Source organism: Schistocerca nitens, chromosome 2, assembly GCF_023898315.1.
Source record: "Schistocerca nitens isolate TAMUIC-IGC-003100 chromosome 2, iqSchNite1.1, whole genome shotgun sequence".
Taxonomy (NCBI): domain Eukaryota; kingdom Metazoa; phylum Arthropoda; class Insecta; order Orthoptera; family Acrididae; genus Schistocerca; species Schistocerca nitens.
In genome coordinates, this window is record NC_064615.1 from 999304886 (window position 1) to 999329383 (window position 24498).

The 24498-nt window shown below is 41.9% G+C and overlaps 1 protein-coding gene across 1 annotated transcript in view; it reads left to right on the forward strand.

Moving 5' to 3' along the window:
- The window catches only part of LOC126237323 (uncharacterized), a 45089-nt gene extending 20807 nt beyond the window's left edge, over window positions 1-24282 (forward strand). The window contains exons 2-3 of the mRNA XM_049947292.1: window positions 50-202; window positions 23979-24282. Of these exons, the coding sequence (XP_049803249.1) occupies window positions 50-202; window positions 23979-24121 (296 nt within the window). The 3' untranslated portion in view covers window positions 24122-24282. The remainder of the gene's footprint in view (window positions 1-49; window positions 203-23978) is intronic.
- The last annotated feature ends 216 nt before the right edge of the window (window positions 24283-24498 follow it).

A 24498-nucleotide genomic window follows, 5' to 3' on the forward strand; every position in this document is an offset into this window, starting at 1 on the left:
ATTTATTTTTGGCTTGAAATGTTAAACCAACAGCTCACACATTTTTCAGATGATTCAAATGAAGTCGCTGAAGCCATAAAGTGCTACGTTTGCGATTCCACAAAGGATTCTCGCTGCGCAGACCCATTCAGTGATCCTGAGGACCTGCTGATGACGTGTCCAGGAGAGGAGGCGGACAGCTGCGTCAAGAATAACTTCGAAGGTGAGATTCCCACCAATCTGTTTCACTAAACGGCGAACACAGCCACACTGTCACAGTAGCAAGGTGCCTGTTTACTGGCTTGCATGGGTTAAAAGAAGTTGATTTTCAGTATTTCATACAATTATTGACTGAATTTCAAAATTTAAATTCTGTCGAAATGAACGCTTTAAATGCGACAATATTAATGTTGAAGGTGTAGCACAGTGAGGTAAGTACTAAAGTTAGAAATTGTGTACACGCCTTACTCCTACCCTTTTAAGAGCACAAAAAAGACGCACCACGAAGGAAGTATCCGAGTGTCACGGAAATCGGTGGATATAATGTACGAGGGTCACTCCAAAAGAAATGCACACTATTTTTGTAAAAATACAGTTTTCATCCTGCATGTGTGAAAGTTTTACAGTGTGTAGATACATCCTTCCTGCTTGTTTTCAAAGTTAGTTCAACCTGTTCCCGTGAGTGGCGACGTCACAACATGTCTTCAAGATGGCTGCTACGCTTGACGTTCGTCAGAAGCAACGTGCTGTCATAGAAATAGTGTGCTGTGAAGACGAGACAGTGGGAAACATCCACAAGAGATTGAAAATGGTGTATGGAGATGCTGCTGTCGATCGCAGTACAGTTAGTCGGTGGGCAAGCAGGTTACGTGATGAAAGCGGGCACGGCAGTATTGAGGATTGTCCTCGCAGCGGCAGGCCACGTACTGCACACACTCCAGACAATGTGCAGAGAGTTAACGAATTGGTGACTGCTGACACACATCACAGTGAACTAACTGTCACGCTATGTTGGGATAGGGGAAGAAAGTGTTTGCAGAATACTGAAAGTGTTGGTGTTGAAAAAGGTTTGTGTAAGGTGGATTCCCAGGATGTTGATAGTGGCTCACAAAGAAACGAGAAAAACGGTATGCAGCGAACTTTTGGAACAGTACGAGAGTGGTGGAGATGAATTTCTTGGAAGAATTGTGACAGGTGACGAAACACGGTTCCATCATTTTTCACCAGAGACGAAGAGGCAATGAATGGAGTGGCATCATGCAAATTCACCCAAGAAAAAAAAGAAATTCAGAACCACACCTTCTGCTGGAAAAGTTATGGCTACGGTGCTTTTAGATTCCGAAGGACTCTTGCTTGTGGACATCATGCCAAGTGGAACCACCACAAATTCTGATGCATATGTGGCGATACTGAAGAAACTTCAAACTCGATTGAGTCGTGTTCGACGACATCGGCAGAAGCAGGATGTTTTTCTGTTGCACGACACTGCACGGCCGCATGTCAGTCCAAAAACCAAGGAAGCGATCACAAAACTCGGGTAGACAACACTGAAACACCCGCCTTACAGTCCTGACCTGGCTCCATGTGACTATCATCTCTTTCGGAAACTGAAAGACTCTCTTCGTGGAACAAGGTTTGAAGATGATGACTCCCTTGTGCACGCTGCCAAACAGTGGCTCCAACAGGTTGGTCGAGAATTTTACCGTGCGGGTATACATGCGCTGGTTCCAAGATGGTGTAAGGCTGTTGAGAGGGATGGAAATTATGTGGAGAAATGAAAATATTGTCCCTAAAGGATGCATCTACACACCGTAAAACTTTCAAACATGTAGAATAAAAGATGGATATTTAAAAAAAGTAGTGTGCATTTCTTTTGGTGTGACCCTCGTACATGAATGTGCAAACTAATTAATATAATTTCAGAAAAACGGAATGATTTATTCAATAGAAAGAGCTTCACAAACTGAGCAAACCAATAGCGCGTTGGCCCATCTTTGGCTCTTAAGCAAGCAGTTATTCGGCTTGGCATTGATTGAGTCGTGTTCGACCACATCGGCAGAAGCAGGATGTTTTTCTGTTGCACGACACTGCACGGCCGCATGTCAGTCCAAAAACCAAGGAAGCGATCACAAAACTCGGATAGACAACACTGAAACACCCGCCTTACAGTCCTGACCTGGCTCCATGTGACTATCATCTCTTTCGGAAACTGAAAGACTCTCTTCGTGGAACAAGGTTTGAAGATGATGACTCCCTTGTGCACGCTGCCAAACAGTGGCTCCAACAGGTTGGTCGAGAATTTTACCGTGCGGGTATACATGCGCTGGTTCCAAGATGGTGTAAGGCTGTTGAGAGGGATGGAAATTATGTGGAGAAATGAAAATATTGTCCCTAAAGGATGCATCTACACACCGTAAAACTTTCAAACATGTAGAATAAAAGATGGATATTTAAAAAAAGTAGTGTGCATTTCTTTTGGTGTGACCCTCGTACATGAATGTGCAAACTAATTAATATAATTTCAGAAAAACGGAATGATTTATTCAATAGAAAGAGCTTCACAAACTGAGCAAACCAATAGCGCGTTGGCCCATCTTTGGCTCTTAAGCAAGCAGTTATTCGGCTTGGCATTGATTGAGTCGTGTTCGACCACATCGGCAGAAGCAGGATGTTTTTCTGTTGCACGACACTGCACGGCCGCATGTCAGTCCAAAAACCAAGGAAGCGATCACAAAACTCGGGTAGACAACACTGAAACACCCGCCTTACAGTCCTGACCTGGCTCCATGTGACTATCATCTCTTTCGGAAACTGAAAGACTCTCTTCGTGGAACAAGGTTTGAAGATGATGACTCCCTTGTGCACGCTGCCAAACAGTGGCTCCAACAGGTTGGTCGAGAATTTTACCGTGCGGGTATACATGCGCTGGTTCCAAGATGGTGTAAGGCTGTTGAGAGGGATGGAAATTATGTGGAGAAATGAAAATATTGTCCCTAAAGGATGCATCTACACACCGTAAAACTTTCAAACATGTAGAATAAAAGATGGATATTTAAAAAAAGTAGTGTGCATTTCTTTTGGTGTGACCCTCGTACATGAATGTGCAAACTAATTAATATAATTTCAGAAAAACGGAATGATTTATTCAATAGAAAGAGCTTCACAAACTGAGCAAACCAATAGCGCGTTGGCCCATCTTTGGCTCTTAAGCAAGCAGTTATTCGGCTTGGCATTGATTGAGTCGTGTTCGACCACATCGGCAGAAGCAGGATGTTTTTCTGTTGCACGACACTGCACGGCCGCATGTCAGTCCAAAAACCAAGGAAGCGATCACAAAACTCGGGTAGACAACACTGAAACACCCGCCTTACAGTCCTGACCTGGCTCCATGTGACTATCATCTCTTTCGGAAACTGAAAGACTCTCTTCGTGGAACAAGGTTTGAAGATGATGACTCCCTTGTGCACGCTGCCAAACAGTGGCTCCAACAGGTTGGTCGAGAATTTTACCGTGCGGGTATACATGCGCTGGTTCCAAGATGGTGTAAGGCTGTTGAGAGGGATGGAAATTATGTGGAGAAATGAAAATATTGTCCCTAAAGGATGCATCTACACACCGTAAAACTTTCAAACATGTAGAATAAAAGATGGATATTTAAAAAAAGTAGTGTGCATTTCTTTTGGTGTGACCCTCGTACATGAATGTGCAAACTAATTAATATAATTTCAGAAAAACGGAATGATTTATTCAATAGAAAGAGCTTCACAAACTGAGCAAACCAATAGCGCGTTGGCCCATCTTTGGCTCTTAAGCAAGCAGTTATTCGGCTTGGCATTGATTGACAGACGGCCCTGTACGTAATGCACCAAATGTTTCCAGTACGGGAGACACGTGAGGAACTTGATGGCCAAGGTAGGATTTGACGAGAAGACAAGCAGCAAAATCTCTCGTCGTGTGCGGGTGGAGTTTAGGTTGCTGAAATGTAAGCCCATAACGGATTGGCATGAAGGGCAATAAAACGGGAAGTAGAATATCGTCGACATATCGCTGTGCTAGAAGTGTGCCACGGATAACAATGAAAGGGGTCCTCCTATGGATCGAAATGGCACCCCAGGCTGTCACTCCCGGTTGTCGGGACTATGGTAGGCGACAATCAGGTTGGTATCCCACAGCCGACCGATATGTCTCCAGACACGTCTTCACCGATCACCGGACCTCACTTCCGACTCATCACTTAAGACAATTCTAGTCCAGTCAATGGGACAGTAGGCAGAAGACGTTTCTAGAGCAGCCTCAGACGAGGATGGGATACAAACCTGACTGTCGTATGCCATATGGTCTGGAAACCAGGGATGATGACCTGGACTGTGGACTGCGCAATCCTACAGGCATGACCACCTATGTAGAAATCAGAGAGCCAATAGACACTACAGAAGTACAGTGACACGTATGAGGAGAGTAACCGCGCACAGCAGAAATCAACAACACCTTACTTTCGCTCAGTTGTACTCAAGAAGAACAACACAAGAATCTGCTGTGTTAGGTCTATCGCGGAAGTACGTCACTCGAATTCACAGGCAAGACTACGCCTAAGATAGCCAACAGACGTAAACTTCTGTTTTGGAAATATCGTCTGTGCCGATCACAACGTAGACACTTTTACTCAGATGTTGAAATTCTCTTGGTACAGCCCATACTGTGTACCACTAACAAGATGTGCGCTACGGAATTGCCACAGATACTATTTGTGGTTTGACGGGCTAGTGGTACCTGTTGGAATCTGATAATAATGATGTTAATAACGCATCTGACTATCAAAAAAATCTACGAGGTTCGTACGAATAACTCCACCAAAGACGATGTCAGCTTGAATAGAAAATGCTTATGCACTATAGTATGCGTTGGACGGAACATTCTTTTTGTAAGTATGCTTCCATGCTGATCATTTACTAGTTTTTTCGTTTTTTAATTAATGACACAAAGATGTTAGTCAGTAATCCCTAGTGACCAATATTTACACGTTACAAGAATAGTCTTCTGCGGAACAGGAGGAGCTGTCACAGAGAAACGTTTTCAGTTTACTTTCAAATTTTACTTTGCTGCGTGTGAGACATTTAATGTGAATGGTTAAAAGATCAAAAATTTTGGTTGCAGCATTGCGAACTCATGTTTGAGGTACAGACAACCTTAATGTAGCATAATCAATGTAATTTTTTCGTCTGATATTGTAATTATGTCCATCATTGTTCCTGTTGAAGCACTGTGGATTACTTACAACAAACTTCGTGACGGAAAAACTATACAGTGAAACGGATGGATTGCTACTCACACACCGAACAGCGGGCAAGCACGACGTAGTGAGCACATAAATTTTCAACCAAAGAGTTCTTCAGAAAGTAAGCAATGGAGAGGACATGTGAACAATGAATGATAATTATCGGCAGGGGGAATTTAGGGAATGAGATACTGCCCCAACAATCACAGTGATTACATAGCCGTGTGGTAAGCCGGAGCGAGACCGTTGATACAGTGTGGCTCGGACGTTGGAGCGTTTGTGATTTGGAAAGCAATGAAAAGCACAGCAAAGAGGAGAAAGAATGGACACTGAGTAAAGAAAGGCAAATCTGAAGTCAAATGAGGTAATTACAATAAAAATAAACAGTGCAACCACAATTCATATATGCGAAAGAAAATATTGCTTGAACGGCTCTACTTACGAATGAAAGGTGATCCCTTTAAACTTTAGATTACGCTGGGATCTATTAATACATCCGTCAACAACGCAAGCTGGCATTTTTTGTGAAACAACCACGTCTCCACTCAATCAAAGCACCCATCACGCACAGAAAATGGGCAAGGGCACGTCAGAGTGACATCACGAGGAAGTATCACCGTGGTGATCCGTGCAGGTATGAATGCGGTGAACCTAACGTTTTGGACTACTTAAGATGGCTGAAGTCGTCTTCAAGTTCATGAGGTAATGACAACTTCCTTCAGTTTTTAGCTCCGTGTAGCAACCACGCTACAACAATATCGTTGCATGACTTGAATACCAATGTGTTAATTCGTTTTAAGATTCTCAAACTCTCAGAAACATGTAAAGTATCTTTCTTTCAAGAATTAACCATCTTTCCCTTTAAATAAAATCCTGGAAATACGTTGTCTCCTTTTTAACTTAAGAAATCTGAAGTAATTTCTCTCTTTGGAAATTAACAAATCTGAACCAAGATTCCTCTTTAGTTGGGAATTATATTTGAATTACATTTGATTTTTGTAACGTTGGAGATTTTTGTTTATGTAATCTGTCACTTGTTTTTACCACTTTAAGATACTTGCAAATTATTCGTTTGCTATAAAAGTGAACTATACTTTTAAAATATCTTTAAATATTAAATATGACTATCAGGCAAATAAGACGCAGGATATTGTCTATGATAGGAGAGACAATTAGCATGTCCTCTTCCTTATAGGAAAAGGTACTAAATCCGAGACTACACGTCCAAATCTCCAACTAACATAGATTTGTTATAACTATTCATTTTCCTAATTACATATCTATATACATATAACACTGTCTTGTTATCTGTATAGAGATTTACAGACATTAACTAAAATACATCAACGCCCACACTGACGTCGTAAAAGAAGCCTAACACAATACTGCAAAGTCACTCTTTCCTGAATGCTTACTTTCACCATCAAATCTGCTATTACAATAATGTAGAGGCACAGTTTCCTTAGTGTGTACTTTCCCCACCTTCAAATTCAAATAATGACTTCATGTAATAACATCACTTATCTCCCTCAACGAAGTGGAAAATATCCAATCTAACTGAGATAGAGATCGGCTACAAATGAGTGGCTTTCGAGCTACACTTCGTTCAATAAATATTTTGGCATAAAATAACCAATCATGAGAAACTAATTCTACACTACAATATACTGTAGCCGCTGCTGCCACCTCACACACTTTTAGCGCCATCTGAAGTTCAGTGGGGCACTATGAGCTTAATAGCTGTCTGACATAATAATTGAGGCATGACAAATGGCGACGCTGCCAGGATGTCTGCGATGCTTCTCTGGAGTCTGACCAGTAACAGAAGAAGCGAGCAGTGAAACCGCAAATCTTCTCACAAAGTAGAGAAACCTCCTGTGATAATTGTTAGTCACAAGAGCTGTAGCAAAGAAGAAGTGGCACAATTTCACAACACATTTATAATTAACAATTGCAGAACACTGCCAGAATAGTACAACCAAGTTAGCGTTTTGACTTCTAAAATACGTAATATATGTAACCTGCATTTCGAGATTTAATGACTTTTTCTGCCAGGTATTCTTTTTTGGCATGACAGTACTGTGAATAGCACAATAAATTAAACTATTGACAGTTGGAAAAGTGTGCAGAGTATCTTATGCAGAGGAGATGCAAAAGCAGAAAAAATTGTCAGAACTATTTTTCTCTATGAAGCTCTTCTCTATACAGGGTGAACTTTAATAAAACTGAGAAACTGCAGCGACACATTGCTGACTGGCAATGTAAGAAAAAGGTCTAGAAATCCATATCTGTTCTTTGTTGGTTTTATTGTTGTTCACATTGTATATTACTTTATGAAAAGGTATTACAAATACCGTTACCAGTCACAAACTGTGTTGACTATTTAATTATTTAATCAGCAACGTATTTTAGATTAGACTTCATCATCAGGTCATGCTACCAGAGAAAAAACGTTTAATAAAAGTGAACATGGATAGCAAAATTATTTGTAAAGTCTTGGTATGTGTTCTGCTCATCCTGGGGAGAAAGAGAGGTTAGCTACGTTTCTTCCTGTGGTGGTTTTCTGGTCAAATGAAAGTTTTCAAATAATCACTCACTTTGTTCTAGTCGAGTGATTGCCTTCTTGTGATGTGTTTGGGTACCTCCATTTCACTATTAACTTGTTATCCATTGTTCACAAACTTCATCATAATCTGAAACATAATACAATAAACAACTCAACTGGTAGGAGAAAATGTGGCTGTCACAGCGCAGGTTATTTCGATCCTGGTGCTGTTAGTCACTTGCAGTGTCTTGTGCACACCTTGCTGTCACATCACTGATGTTGGTCGAAGTTACATATCACAAAATGAGGGACTCTGACAATTTTATATTAAAACGACAGGATAAATTTATTTTAAAGAAATACAGAAGTATTTCTGTGACCTACTTTAATATATAATATTAATTTTGGTGTATTTTCTGTTTTAAGAGCACTGACTTGGAACTATTGAAGAAACGTAAGTGCTCAAACTGTTGCACTTCATTTAGGATCTCGTTTATCCAGTTTTCACTGTGAATGAATATTCCTATTTGCTCCAAGGGCTGAATATTTGTATTTTCTCCAAGATTTCGATTTTCAAGCTCGTTTCTCAGGTGTGCAGTACTTTAAAATCGTTGCCTATTGCAACGCTGTGTCCTGTTCAATCTGTGTTTTGCTATAGCTGACTTGTTGGCTTTCTAACTTCTGATACAGTCAAAATGGGTTATAAAATTTCTGCCTATTTGGTTCTATAGTATTTGTTTTTAATGACTGCATGTAGCTTTATAAATTCCTGACTTTCTCACTTTCTCTGTTGATTGTGAGATGTCATCAACTAGATACTTCCTGAGGTTGTTGTTGGTAGTGACACTTAGGCTGATATCTGTGTTTTTAAACTGCTTTGCTATGTTTTCTCAAGCGACTCCTAAGTACGCTATGGTTATATACTTGGGTTTTTACGAACTTCCAGAATGCTGGAGTAGCTTTGGTCAGCAACTTCTGTCAATCGGTGGAACAAAAAACCAGTCCAAGATGCAATTTTTTATTCATTCGATGACTATCGTCAGTTCGATACTAATTTTCAAATCATCCTACATTACAAAGCCGAAAATGGCATTTCCGAAGACATCAAAAATGTGCAATGAACATTTAATGGCAGTTTACTCCTTCCACTGTCGTAAGGAAACCTTGGGAAGGAGGCGCCCTATCTGGATATAGGAAACTTTTTATTTATTAAAATGTTCTCCAACCATCAAGAATACAAAAATTTATACAATAACTGTACAAGTTCACAATAAAATTAATACCTTCTAAAATCTTTACCGAAAAGAGTCAAATACTTAAATTGACTGACCAGCAATACACAGCAGCGCCACATTCGGTGAGCATTACAAAGTTGTATTCTGTGTTGGCACATAAAAATCATTAAATGTGAAATTGTACAAGTCAACAATAAAATTATTATTTTTCAATTCTTTACCAAAAACAGTGAACTATTTGAATTTTTTTTTTTGTCATCAGTCTACTGACTGGTTTGATGCGGCCCGCCACGAATTCCTTTCCTGTGCTAACCTCTTCATCTCAGAGTAGCACTTGCAACCTACGTCCTCAATTATTTGCTTGACGTATTCCAATCTCTGTCTTCCTCTACAGTTTTTGCCCTCTACAGCTCCCTCTAGTACCATGGAAGTCATTCCCTCATGTCTTAGCAGATGTCCTATCATCCTGTCCCTTCTCCTTATCAGTGTTTTCCACATATTCCTTTCCTCTCCGATTCTGCGTAGAACCTCCTCATTCCTTACCTTATCAGTCCACCTAATTTTCAACATTCGTCTATAGCACCACATCTCAAATGTTCGATTCCCTTCTGTTCCGGGTTTCCCACAGTCCATGTTTCACTACCATACAATGCTGTACTCCAGACGTACATCCTCAGAAATTTCTTCCTCAAATTAAGGCCGGTATTTGATATTAGTAGACTTCTCTTGGCCAGAAATGCCTTTTTTGCCACAGCGAGTCTGCTTTTGATGTCCTCCTTGCTCCGTCCGTCATTGGTTATTTTACTGCCTAGGTAGCAGAATTCCTTAACTTCATTGACTTCGTGACCATCAATCCTGATGTTTTCTCGCTGTTCTCATTTCTACTACTTCTCATTACCTTCGTCTTTCTCCGATTTACTCCCAAACCATACTGTGTACTCATTAGACTGTTCATTCCGTTCAGCAGATCATTTAATTCTTCTTCACTTTCACTCAGGATAGCAATGTCATAAGCGAATCGTATCATTGATATCCTTTCACCTTGTATTTTAATTCCACTCCTGAACCTTTCTTTTATTTCCATCATTGCTCCCTCGATGTACAGATTGAAGAGTAGAGGCGAAAGGCTACAGCCTTGTCTTACACCCTTCTTAATACGAGCACTTCGTTCTTGATCGTCCACTCTTATTATTCCCTCTTGGTTGATGTACATATTGTATATGACCCGTCTCTCCCTATAGCTTACCCATACTATTTTCAGAATCTCGAACAGCTTGCACCATTTTATATTGTCGAACGCTTTTTCCAGGTCGACAAATCCTATGAAAGTGTCTTGATTTTTCTTTAGCCTTGCTTCCATTATTAGCCGTAACGTCAGAATTGCCCCTCTCGTCCATTTACTTTTCCTAAAGCCAAAATGATCGTCACCTAGCGCATTTTCAATTTTCTTTTCCATTCTTCTGTATATTATTCTTGTAAGCAGCTTCGATGCATGAGCTGTTAAGCTGATTGTGCGATAATTCTCGCACTTTTCAGCTCTTGGCGTCTTCGGAATTGTGTGGATGATGTTTTTCCGAAAGTCAGATGGTATGTCGCCAGACTCATATATTCTGCACACCAACGTGAATAGTCGTTTTGTTGCCACTTCCCCCAATGGTTTTAGAAATTCTAATGGAATGTTATCTATCCCTTCTGCCTTATTTGACCGTAAGTCCTCCAAAGCTCCTTTAAATTCCGATTCTAATACTGGATCCCCTATCTCTTCTAAAGCGACTCCTGTTTCTTCTTCTATCACAACAGACAAATCTTCACCCTCATAGAGGCTTTCAATGTATTCTTTCCACCTATCTGCTCTCTCATGTGAATTTAACAGTGGAATTCCCGTTGCACTCTTAATGTTACCACCGTTGCTTTTAATGTCACCAAAGGTTGTTTTGACTTTCCTGTATGCTGAGTCTGTCCTTCCGACAATCATATCTTTTTCGATGTCTTCACATTTTTCCTGCAGCCATTTCGTCTTAGCTTCCCTGCACTTCCTATTTATTTCATTCCTCAGCGACTTGTATTTCTGTATTCCTGAATTTCCCGCAACATGTTTGTACTTCCTCCTTTCATCAATCAACTGAAGTATTTCTTCTGTTACCCATGGTTTCTTCGCAGCTACCTTCTTTGTACGTATGTTTTCCTTTCCAACTTCTGTGATGGCCCTTTTTAGAGATGTCCATACCTCTTCAACTGTACTGCCTACTGCGCTATTCCTTATTGCTGTATCTATAGCGTTAGAGAACTTCAAACGTATCTCGTCATTCCTTAGTACTTCCGTATCCCACTTCTTTGCGTATTGATTCTTCCTGACTAATGTCTTGAACTTCAGCCTACTCTTCATCACTACTATATTGTGATCTGAGTCTATATCTGCTCCTGGGTACGTCTTACAATCCAGTATCTGATTTCGGAATCTCTGTCTGACCATGATGTAATGTAATTGAAATCTTCCCGTATCTCCCGGCCTTTTCCAAGTATACCTCCTCCTCTTGTGATTCTTGAACAGGGTATTCGCTATTACTAGCTGAAACTTGTTACAGAACTCAATTAGTCTTTCTCCTCTTTCATTCCTTGTCCCAAGCCCATATTCTCCTGTAACCTTTTCTTCTACTCCTTCCCCTACAACTGCATTCCAGTCGCCCATTAGATTTTCGTCCCCCTTTACATACTGCATTACCCTTTCAATATCCTCATACACTTTCTCTATCTGTTCATCTTCAGCTTGCGACGTAGGCATGTATACCTGAACTATCGTTGTCGGTGTTGGTCTGCTGTCGATTCTGATTAGAACAACCCGGTCACTGAACTGTTCACAGTAACACACCCTCTGCCCTACCTTCCTATTCATAACGAATCCTACACCTGTTATACCATTTTCTGCTGCTATTGATATTACCCGATACTCATCTGACCAGAAATCCTTGTCTTTCTCCCACTTCACTGACCTCTACTATATCTAGACTGAGCCTTTGCATTTCCCTTTTCAGGTTTCCTAGTTTCCCTACCACGTTCAAGCTTCTGACATTCCACGCCCCGACTCGTAGAACGTTATCCTTTCGTAGATTATTCAATCTTTTTCTCATGGTAACCTCCCCCTTGTCAGTCCCCTCCCGGAGATCCGAATGGGGGACTATTCCGGAATCTTTTGCCAATGGGGAGATCGTCATGATACTTCAATTACAGGTCACATGTCCTGTGGATACACGTTACATGTCTTTAATGCAGTGGTTTCCATTGCCTTCTGCATCCTCATGTCGTTGATCATTGCTGATTCTTCCGCCTTTAGGGGCAATTTCTCACCCCTATGACAAGAGAGTGACCTGAACCTCTATCCGCTCCTCCGCCCTCTTTGACAAGGCCGTTGGCAGAATGAGGCTGACTTCTTATGCCGGAAGTCTTCGGCCGCCAGTGCTAATTATTTATCAAAATTTAGGCAGTGGCGGGGATCGAACCCGGGACCGAAGACGTTTTGATTATGATTCAAAGACGCTACCCCTAGACCACGGGTACTGAACAGTAAAACACAAGAACACCACCCACGACGTGTATTACGAAGTTGTATGCCGTGTTGGCACTTAAAAATCATTAAATATGAACAGGAACATTAGTATTAAAAGAAAACACAATATGAGGTTAAAAATCTTCATGATTTCTGCCTACTTACAAGCATAAAAACTTTACCACACAAAACTTTACAAATTATGTGCAGATAAAAAACTTGTTCATAATATGCCTCACATAAAAACAAACATTAAACCACAAAGTTGTCTTTTCTCAAGGCACCAAAAATGTACTTGCCCTCCTGAGGAAGATGTAACATGATCATAACCATGTGGATGTAGAGTAGGAGTGGGACTGTAAGGCAGGGGGGAGAGGGGTGAGGATAGAGGGCTGGGAAACGGGCAGGGGGAGGAGCATGGAGATTAAGGAGCCAAAAAAGGAGGAGGTTACGTGGACAGCATGGCAAGAATGTAAATATATTAGCAGTAATAATAAGTGGAAATTACTTAAACCGGACCAGAAACGACTATTCACCATTTCTTTACAATGAAATAAATAAGAACTACCATGTTCAACAGAAAAACCGTAGTTACTCAGGAGTAATCGTGTAAATAATATACGCTAACAAAAAAGAAACCAAACAAATTTTTAAAATAATTTAGTGGTGAAGACCACTTAATTAGCCAGTAAACCGAGCTTCATAATATGCCTTACACATAATACCCCATAAGCAGCGTAAAGGCACAACAGAGAAACTTTATTATCCAACCTGCTGCTGGCTATACAATAATAAAGTTTCTTTGTTGTGCCTTTACGCTGCTTATGTGGTATGATGTGTACCGCATATCATGAAGCTTGTAGTCAGTAGCGCTCAGTGGGAATTTATGTGCTCCATTTATGAAGGATTTGGTAGCAGCTTGTTTATATGACTTGGGGTATGTGGAGGATTTATCGATAACATTGTCCTTGTTTGTTGGTTTTCTGTGTACATTGATGTTCAGGGTCTAGTTTATATTGGTTATTATCACGTCTAAAAAGTTATTTTATTATCTTTCTGATGCTCTATGGTGAAACGAATATTATTGTGTGAGTTATTGAATCTACTTATCAACCTATTTCCTCTTTGTTCCATTATATGCCATGCATATCTCATTTAGATATCTGCAGCAGTGTACAATTTTCTGAGTGATATTGTTCTTATTGTTCAGAAGGTTTTTTTTTTCAAGGTGATTAATGAAACTTTCTGCAATGATCCCATTGAGTTGGACTATCAGTTGCTAGGCCTACATCATGTTTATGCATTTTGCTGTTGTATTTGAAAGAGTTGTGGGAGAGAACAGATCAAGTCATTCTGTTAGTACAACTGTTACAGCTGTGGGTATAGTCTGATATTCTACTATGTCTAGGAAAATAAAGTTACCATTGACTGGAATCTGAAGTACTTTGATGCCTTGATTGTTTGGTAACTAATTTTCACTGAAAAGCAGATTTGCAATTTGTATTGATTTTGTAAAATTGAATGTAGATTTTTTATAACTTTGTCGCCTGTATAGGTAATAGAATTCGCAGTGGGTCTGATGAGGACATTAGCCTTATGGATTTTTGGTAGGGCCCATAACTTTGGAGCTGCTGGATTCATTATTACTAATCTACGAATTTTCTCACTAATTGATAAGAAAAATGTCTTATTCAGCTGCTTCTTTAAGTTAATGTTAATCTGTGTGGGATCTTGTGTGATTTTCTGTGTATGAGAATTCTAAAGGAAATGAAGTGTCTTACTTACATATTCAGATTTCTTCATAATCACTCATCTAGTACGTTCAGTGGCCTTCACTACCAATGTGCCACCCTCATAGAGTTCCCTGTTGATGTTTTTAAGCAACAGATTCTCCTCTTCAACTTCTTCTATTGGATTTTAGTTTAGGTGTTTCTCTATTGAATTAATAGCAAGTGCTCATTACTTTTTTTCATTTTTATTTAGTCTGGTCATATTAGCTGCTATTTGTACTGAACAGATGATGTCCTTGTTGTTATTATGATTAAGTTACTGCTATACATTACATTAAGGCTTTTGTTTAGAAAAGTAAGTTCGCTGTTATTGAAGTGAATGTTTGTGAAGTTTACCACTCTTGGCAAAAATCTGTGAGAGCTCTGACTCCTACTCCTGGCAAAAATTTGTGAGAGCTGTCCTAAAGAATAGCGATTTTGATGCAACACATTTTCTCGTTTAGGAGAAGCATGATAAACTTTATATAATAATATCCTGAACAATATGTAATGCATATTTTGCTGTAGGATGTAAGATTTGACTGTCTGAGTTGACATAGCTTTTTTCGTAATCTCTTTGCGGCTGTCTTTTAGAGCTTTGTTTATAATATCTTGGCTAAAACGTACTTCATATGTTAGGTGGTTAGTAGAATTAGTACAAACATAGTTTATGTACTAACATTTAACTGATTTTTTTCTTGAACTGTTGTGGCATTTCCGTTTTCAACCAGATATTCTCGCCTTTTTTGTGCAAACTTAACATAGAAAGAACTATTATTTGTTTTTAGTTTTACATGTTTGGGACTTAGATTCTCTTGCATGAAGGGATGTGTATTGAATGTTTCTAACGCTCTTGAGTGTATGCTTGTATACCGTGATGAATACGGCTACTTTTCTCTGTAGGGTTTTGCAGTTTTATTTAGTGCTTCATTTTCATCCAGTAAATGTGTCTTACATGTTCCGGGTTCTAGAAGCAAGTGCTAGGAGTTGTGAATTTTTTTCTTTGCAATACTTTATTAAGTTTGAAACGGTGGTTAAGCTACCATCCAAAATCACTAAACGTACAACAAAATTGTAACGCATCATTTTTAACAACTGTCAGATTTGCTAAATCCATATCGCCCTTGCATATACTCGTGTGTTCACATGTCATGATGATCGGCTTATAGCACGGGAACATAACTTGAAATGTGCTATAGGTACTCAACCAGTGGATGTGAACAGCTTCAGGTATTTTTAAAACAGGTTGTCCTAAAGAACACTGATTTTGATGCAACACATTTTCTCATGTAGGAGAAGTATGGAAAACTTTATAAAATAATGTCCTGAACAATATGTTATGCATGTTTTGATACAGGATGTTTATTCCTACAGTTGATAGCAGCAACTGACAAAACGTGTCCTCTGCAGTGAATGTATGGCAACTTCTGCCACCTTTTCTCTGATAATCGAGCGTGGACCTGACTGACAGAATCACTAAAATTAGCAGCACCATAGAAAGAGCATGTTACTAATTTACCACACAGAAGCTTTCGTTTCTTTAGATTATTATCAACTGCTCTAAATGTAGGTTCAGCTTTAGTACTCGTCAGTTAAACCAGACCTCAAATCCATTCTGTCGCTTCAAAAGACCAAGATAGCGCAACATAACGAACTAGCAAAGCCAAATCACTTTGGTCGGAAACACTTGCAGATTCGTTTGACATTAAGGAAAAGTATCTTATAGAACTGCTTCATCTTGGCTCTGCTTAAAACGTCACCAACAGAATTTAGTAATTCTGAATCAGTATATTTTCTGACAAATGTGGACATTTCACACTGAAATTTAACCAATTTTTCAAGATTAATATCACTTTTTGGTACTGTAATAAGAGTTAGAGGTTCATATTTGTAGTGTGGGGGATTTCTTCCCCGAAAAAGAAATACACTTCGAATTAAGGAAGTCACTGCTTGGAGGTTTAACACTATTTCAGTTTCATTGTGGTTAACCATCTGGGCATAAATCTGAGCATTTAATCTCTGTAATTTACAATTTTCGTGTGCGAGATTTTTCGCATGTTTTTCTGATTTGGCGTGCGTTTGTAGTTTTCCGGTGCTTGCAGTAGCTTTTCTAAATTTAGTGAAGGATACAGAAATGAATAGCCCCCTGTTTCTTCGATATCATTATTAGATGCATTTCAAACAGTTTGCAAGGAGACACCATCCCCGTTGCGGTCGAAGTACAGCCTAATGTACATATACTCCCATTTTTGCTGATACCAAGTCTCCAATTAAACAGTTTGTTTTGGATGACGACTTATGGATGGGTCAGAAATAGTAAATATCAAGTTCGAAGACGCAGGAAGAGTAACTGGAGATTCAGAAAGCAATTCACTCCAGGGAAGTGCGATATGTCTGATTATTCCCCAGATAAGGGGTGACAGTTACTGAACTATATGAAATAATATCATCATAACTTCTGAACGGTTTGTGTTAGGACGTTCTAACTGCACGGTTGGCCGCGGGGCATGATGGGAATTAGTATGGCTTGGTTTAGCGACGAAGGCCACTTTCATTTGGATGGGTTCGTCAATAACCAAAATTGGCGCATTTGGGGGCCTGAGAATCCGCATTTCGCAATCGAGAAGTCTCTTCATCCTCAACGGGTGACTGTGTGGTGTGCAATGTCCAGTGACGGAATAATCGGTGCGATATTCCTTGATGGCACGGCGACTAGCGAACGGTACGTGAAGGATTTGGAAGATGATTTCATCCCCCTTATCCAAAGAGACGCTGATTTCGACAAGATGTCGTTCAAGCAAGACGGAACTCGACCACATCGAAGCAGGAAAGTGTGTGATGTCCTGGAGGAGCACTTTGAGGACCGCATTCTGGCTCTGGGGTCCCCAGAGGCCACTGACATGGGCGTCGATTGGCCGCCATATTCTCCAGATTTGAACACATGTGACTCCTATTTGTGGGGCTATATTAAAGACAAGGTGTACGTAAATAATCCCAAAACCATTGCAGAGATAAAACCAGCCATTCAAGAGGTCATCTACCCATAGATGTTCCGACAATTCAGCGGGTCATACAGAACTTCGCTGTTCGTCTCTGCCACATCATCGCCAATAATGGCAGGCATATCGAACATGTCATAACCTAAATCCGAATATCTGTAGTGACGTTTAGATGTTGAATAAATGTGCACGCCGTAGTTTTAAGTAATTTACGTTTTTTTTGTATCATTCAGTAATTGTTACCATGTATATAAATCATCTGCCGAACCGGGTGTGCACCAGTCTATGGTTGTCTCTTGATGATCCCGTGGTGTACATGAAGGTATGGACGATGAGTGACTGTAGGATGATAAGAAGATGTCTTAGACACAACTTCTAGTCGCAATGATGAATGGCAGCGGGCTTTAAATGTAGAAAAATTCAAGTTTATGCGGATGAATAGGAAAGACAATCCGCAGCACTCGTATGCATTTATAGTGTCCTACATGACACAGTCGAGTCTTTTAAATACACTCCTGGAAATTGAAATAAGAACACCGTGAATTCATTGTCCCAGGAAGGGGAAACTTTATTGACACATTCCTGGGGTCAGATACATCACATGATCACGCTGACAGAACCACAGGCACATAGACACAGGCAACAGAGCATGCACAATGTCGGCACTAGTACAGTGTATATCCACCTTTCGCAGCAATGCAGGCTGCTATTCTCCCATGGAGACGATCGTAGAGATGCTGGATGTAGTCCTGTGGAACGGCTTGCCATGCCATTTCCACCTGGCGCCTCAGTTGGACCAGCGTTCGTGCCGGACGTGCAGACCGCGTGAGACGACGCTTCATCCAGTCCCAAACATGCTCAATGGGGGACAGATCCGGAGATCTTGCTGGCCAGGGTAGTTGACTTACACCTTCTAGAGCACGTTGGGTGGCACGGGATACATGCGGACGTGCATTGTCCTGTTGGAACAGCAAGTTCCCTTGCCGGTCTAGGAATGGTAGAACGATGGGTTCGATGACGGTTTGGATGTACCGTGCACTATTCAGTGTCCCCTCGACGATCACCAGCGGTGTACGGCCAGTGTAGGAGATCGCTCCCCACACCATGATGCCGGGTGTTGGCCCTGTGTGCCTCGATCGTATGCAGTCCTGATTGTGGCGCTCACCTGCACGGCGCCAAACACGCATACGACCATCATTGGCACCAAGGCAGAAGCGACTCTCATCGCTGAAGACGACACGTCTCCATTCGTCCCTCCATTCACGCCTGTCGCGACACCACTGGAGGCGGGCTGCACGATGTTGGGGCGTGAGCGGAAGACGGCCTAACGGTGTGCGGGACCGTAGCCCAGCTTCATGGAGACGGTTGCGAATGGTCCTCGCCGATACCCCAGGAGCAACAGTGTCCCTAATTTGCTGGGAAGTGGCGGTGCGGTCCCCTACGGCACTGCGTAGGATCCTACGGTCTTGGCGTGCATCCGTGCGTCGCTGCGGTCCGGTCCCAGGTCGACGGGCACGTGCACCTTCCGCCGACCACTGGCGACAACATCGATGTACTGTGGAGACCTCACGCCCTACGTGTTGAGCAATTCGGCGGTACGTCCACCCGGCCTCCCGCATGCCCACTATACGCCCTCGCTCAAAGTCCGTCAACTGCACATACGGTTCACGTCCACGCTGTCGCGGCATGCTACCAGTGTTAAAGACTGCGATGGAGCTCCGTATGCCACGGCAAACTGGCTGACACTGACGGCGGCGGTGCACAAATGCTGCGCAGCTAGCGCCATTCGACGGCCAACACCGCGGTTCCTGGTGTGTCCGCTGTGCCGTGCGTGTGATCATTGCTTGTACAGCCCTCTCGCAGTGTCCGGAGCAAGTATGGTGGGTCTGACACACCGGTGTCAATGTGTTCTTTTTTCCATTTCCAGGAGTGTATATGGGCGTGACGTTGCAAACCGATATGAAATGGAATGTGAGGATTGTGGTGGTGAAGACGAATAATCGACTTCGATTTATTGGGAGAATTTTGGGACAGTGTGGTTCATCCGTAAAGGAGGCGGCGTATTGGACGCTAGTGCGACCTACTCTTGAGTACGGCTTGTTTGGGATCCACACCAGGTCGGAATTAACGAAGACATCGAAGCAATACAGAGGCAGGCTGCTAGATTCCTCACTGGTAGGTCTGAACAACATGCAAGTGATAGGGAGATGCTTCGAGAACTCAGTTGGGGTTCCTGGACGGAAGGCGATGTTGTTTTCGAGGAACACTACTAAGTAAATTTAGAGAACCAACATCTGAAGCTGACTGCAGAACGATCCTACTGCGGCCAACTTACGTTTCGCTTACGGAGCACGAAGGTAAGATACAAGAGACGAGACCTCATACGGATACATATAGACAGGCCTTTTTCCCACACTGCATCAGCGAGTGGAACAGGAAAGGAAACGGCTGGTTGAGGTACAGGGTACCCTCCGCCACGGGGACTGATGACCTCCGATGTTAAGTCCCATATTGCTCAGAGCCATTTTTGAACCCTCCGCCACGCACCATACGGCGGCTTGCGTTGTATGTGTGTAGCCTAGCCGTAGATTCACTAGCATTTCTTTCAGTAGACTCGCAATCATTTATGTTTTCTACAGTACGCTGTCTTGTATACCAAAAGGAATCAAATAACGTTTGTTGTTTCGATATTGTATTTCGACGCAAACTTTTCTTTTCGTACGACGAATTGACTAAGAGCCGCCGCACATTGCATAGTCACATCACTCTTCCATATTAAGTTGTTTACAGACAAAACCATTAAAATATCTATGAAGTTGAAATTTATTATAATAGTGGAAACTTCTTAGTGTCGTAGTGTATAGCAGGCGGCAGCATTTGTATTTACCTAAATCCTGTTCGGTGTATTAGTATACGCAAAATTATCAAGATTTGTCCATTTATGATTTCATACTGCCGGCACAGTTGAAATTTCTCAAAACAATGCAAGCTTGTTAGCTGTTACGTAGCACCAGTCAAGACGAGAATTTAAATTCATATGTTATTTTGACTTTTAAACTTATATACAAATTCACTGACGGAAATAAATGGAAACACCCAAAAAATAGTTACTCTAGAGTAATGAAATTTCAGGAATACATTTGTATGGATAACATACGTAAGTGATTAAAATTGCAAGATCACAGGTTTATGCAATCCGAGATAAGCCATTGCAAATGTCAAATTATAGTACGTTAACAAGCGGCGTGACCGCCAGAATATCGAATGCAAACATGCAAACGTGCTTCACTCGTGTTGCATACGCGCTGGATGTCAGTATGGGACGGAGATACATGCCTGTTGCACTTGCCGCTCTATACAGGACGAAATTACAATGAAATGAACACCCTTAGCTGCTTACAGGCGTTGACATACGTCAACGGGGACAGATGAAAATGTGTGCCCCGACCGGGACTCGAACCAGGGATGTCCTGCTTACATGGCAGACGTTCTATCCATCTGAGCCACCGAGGACACAGAGGATAGCGCGACTGCAGGGATTTATCTCTGGCACGCCTCCCGCGAAACCCACGTATTGTCCAGCACTATATTCGTAGTGCCCCCGCCCATTATACTCATTACTCGCGGCGCGTTGCCTATTGCCCAGAGTTCGGGCACTGTTTGTGCATTCGCACAGAAGAAGAAGATGGTCAAGTGGCCGGTGAGCCTTGACTATATATTTACTAAGATGGTTGGATTGATTGTTTGGGGGAAGAGACCAAACAGCGAGGTCATCGGTCTCATCGAATTAGGTTAAGGACGGGGAAGGAATTCGGCCGTGCCCTTTGAAAGGAATCATCCTGGCATTTGCCTGGAGCGATTTAGGGAAATCACGGAAGCCCTAAATCAGTATGGCCGGACGCGGGATTGAACCGTCGTCCTCCCGAATGCGAGTCCAGTGTGCTAACCACTGCGCCACCTCGCTCGGTTACTAAGATGGTATCTGTTCTTTCTGACATGTCCGAAAGAACAGATGCCATCTTAGTATATATCTATACAGGACGGCTAGTGCTGTTTGTGGATGATGCTGAAGTTGTCGTCCGATGATATCCCACTCGATCACCAGATCTGTCTGGTGATCGAGCAGGTAAGACATGTCAACAGTCTGCAGACCATGTTGGGCTAAAACAGCGGTATGTGGGCGAGCGCTATCCGGTTGGAAAACACACATAGAAATGCTGTTCATGAATAGCAACACAACAGGTCGAATCACCAGACTGGCGTACAAAACTGCAGTCAGTGTCCGTGCGATCACCACACAGTGCTTCCGCTTTCATGCTCAGACCATAAATCCAGATGTAGGTCCAGTGCGTTTAGCGCGCAGAGAGGTTGGTTGCAGGCCCACAAGTGGTCTCCTTCTAACCAACATATGGCCATCACTGCTCCGACTCAGAAACAGTGTCCGTCAGAAAACACAACAGACCTCTACCCTGTCCTTATATGATCTCTCGCTTGACACCACTGAAGTCGCAAATGGCGGTGGTCTGGGGTCAGTGGAACGCATGCTACAGGATGTCTGGCTCGGAGCTTTCCTTGAAGGAACCGAATTGTAGTAGTTCGTTGTGTCACTGTGGTGCCAAATGATGCTCATATTACTGTTGCAGATGCTAATACCCTAACAACCGGCGTAACCGCCAGAATGTTGAATAAAAACATGCAAACGTGCATCCATTGTGTTGAATAGGTGGCGCATGTGAGTGTTGGATGCAGATCCATGCAACACAATAGATCAAATCACCAGATTGACATACTTATTTGCAGACAGGACGCGTGGGATAAACACGAGAGTGCTCCTGGTGTCATACGAACTCCCACGTCCAACCATTACTGTTTGGGAAGGGCATTCATTCTGCAGATAATTGGTAGAACCAGGCGATGGGAAGACTCTTGTCAATTCTGTTAATTCCAGTAATAGAAATCGATGCTGATGACATCTGAAATTAAACTTCACCTGTGAACTGCTAACAGCACATCATTTCTATTACTTGTTACCTGTCATCTCGGTAGTGTCACGTGGCCGTCGGAGCCTGATCATCTTGTGACTGTAGATTCTCGTGACCACGAGCGCCAGCAATTAAGCATCGTGGCTACATTCCTGCCAAGTATTCCTGCAATATCGCAGAAGGAACGCCCAGCTTCTGGTAGCCCCATTGTACGGACTCGTTCAAATCCAGTGAGGTGCTCACAATGGCGTCTTTGTCACCTTAAAGTCATTCTTGACTGACATCAACTCTCCACGGCCAGCCTCAAAGGTACTAGCTCTCACGACTGGTACAGCGTGTATTTAAATCAAACCTGATCTCCATTCTCATAGCGTAGCTACTAGCGCTATCAAACGTCCCCTTAGAAAAATTAATGAATTTCTGTGCTGAAAAATCTCTTACGTTATTTGATTTTCAAACAGCTGAGCAGAACTGAACGTACTCAGACATTTCTCTCTTTACCTATTCTGACCAACACTAAACTGACACACAATATTTTTAGTGCAACGCAATCTGACTTTCAATAATCCCTACAAAAAATGGTTCAAATGGCTCTGAGCACTATGGGACTCAACTTCTGAGGTCATTAGTCCCCTAGAACTTAGAACTACTTAAACCTAACTAACCTACGGACATCACACACAGCCATGCCCGAGGCAGGATTCGAACCTGCGACCGTAGCGGTAATCCCTACAAAAGAATGGCCCTGACTAACAATAACCTATACCTTTCATGAATCACTTAACTCACAAAAATCTTCGTTACTCGAACTACTGCAATACAGCGAGCGCCACTACTGCCAGCTAAGTAAAAGATTCTAACTACTGAAGGCACTAACTACTGATAGGCATAGTTAGCAAATGAAAGATTTTGATAAAGAACAAACAATGTATTTACCTTAATAATGTTCAAAAGTCATCATATATATGTATCAGTTCATGATATCCAATAATACAAATGTACTCTTTCTGATGGACACACGTCCAGATCGTCCGCTCTCAAAATTCTGCCATTCCTCCCAACATCCACCACTGTTGGCGGCTCACCTCCAACTGCGCAACGCTACGCGCTGTTAACAGTCAACTGCCCAACACTACAATAACAAATTCGAACAATGCAGACCAGCCACAGACTGCACGCAGCACAGTCAGTGATTTTCATATAGAGCGCTACGTGGCGTTACCAATATAAAAACCTAAACAGTCTACTTACAGCTAGTCTTATGCGACTATCGTGAAATTTGAATAGATATCACCTTTCATATGTAGAAACACACCTGCCAACTTTCTTTTATGTCGCACAACTCTTTCTTGGTGCTGCGATTTTATTTTTTCCGTCAGTGTAGATATGAAGTTCTCGTGGGGGGGGAGGGGGGGTTGGAGGGGAATTTTTAATTTCCGGGAGGAAGCGGCGGCACATTCCCCTCTCTGGACACCACTCTCTGAATTTATAACTTCTTGTGTTGGTTTCAGATGGCATACAGCGGTCTCGCACTGGCTGTGGTGTCGCCTCCACTCTTTAAGGAAGTGTCTAAGGGTGTGTCTTGTTTGACAGAAGGGTTATGTTATGAGCCTTTCTAATGTCTTTTTTTTTTGTACCTTTTTGTACCAGGTGGCGCAGAGCGGTGTTGCCTATGCGACGATGACGACAAAAGTCCGGGATGCTGTGTGAAGCATGGTCCAGGGCGGGTCGAGACTACCACCATCCTCTGCTTTGCACATGGCTGTAATGGATCCGATTCTGATGACGACTGAAGTTAAACTTCACCTCTGAATTGCAGACAGTGCATTTTCTCTGTTACCTGCCACCTATTATATCGATACACACACGCTTGGTGAACTGAGATATATTTCAGCATGTCACAGAATATATTTAAAATTTATTATGTCGTAAATAAACAGTAGAATTAATTGTATGTGGATTTATTTACAACCTTTAATTAATCATCATCAGTGTCGTCTTTATATTCAATATCGACCCTAGGACATTTCTAAGTCATAACAATAAAAGAAGGAAAGAAATCTGCTCGGGAAGGGCAGTCACTGCAGATTTTTACAAGTGATTAATAGAACCAGTTGATGACATGTATCTTTTCGTTACTGTTAATTCCAGTAATAGAATGAGCATCTGA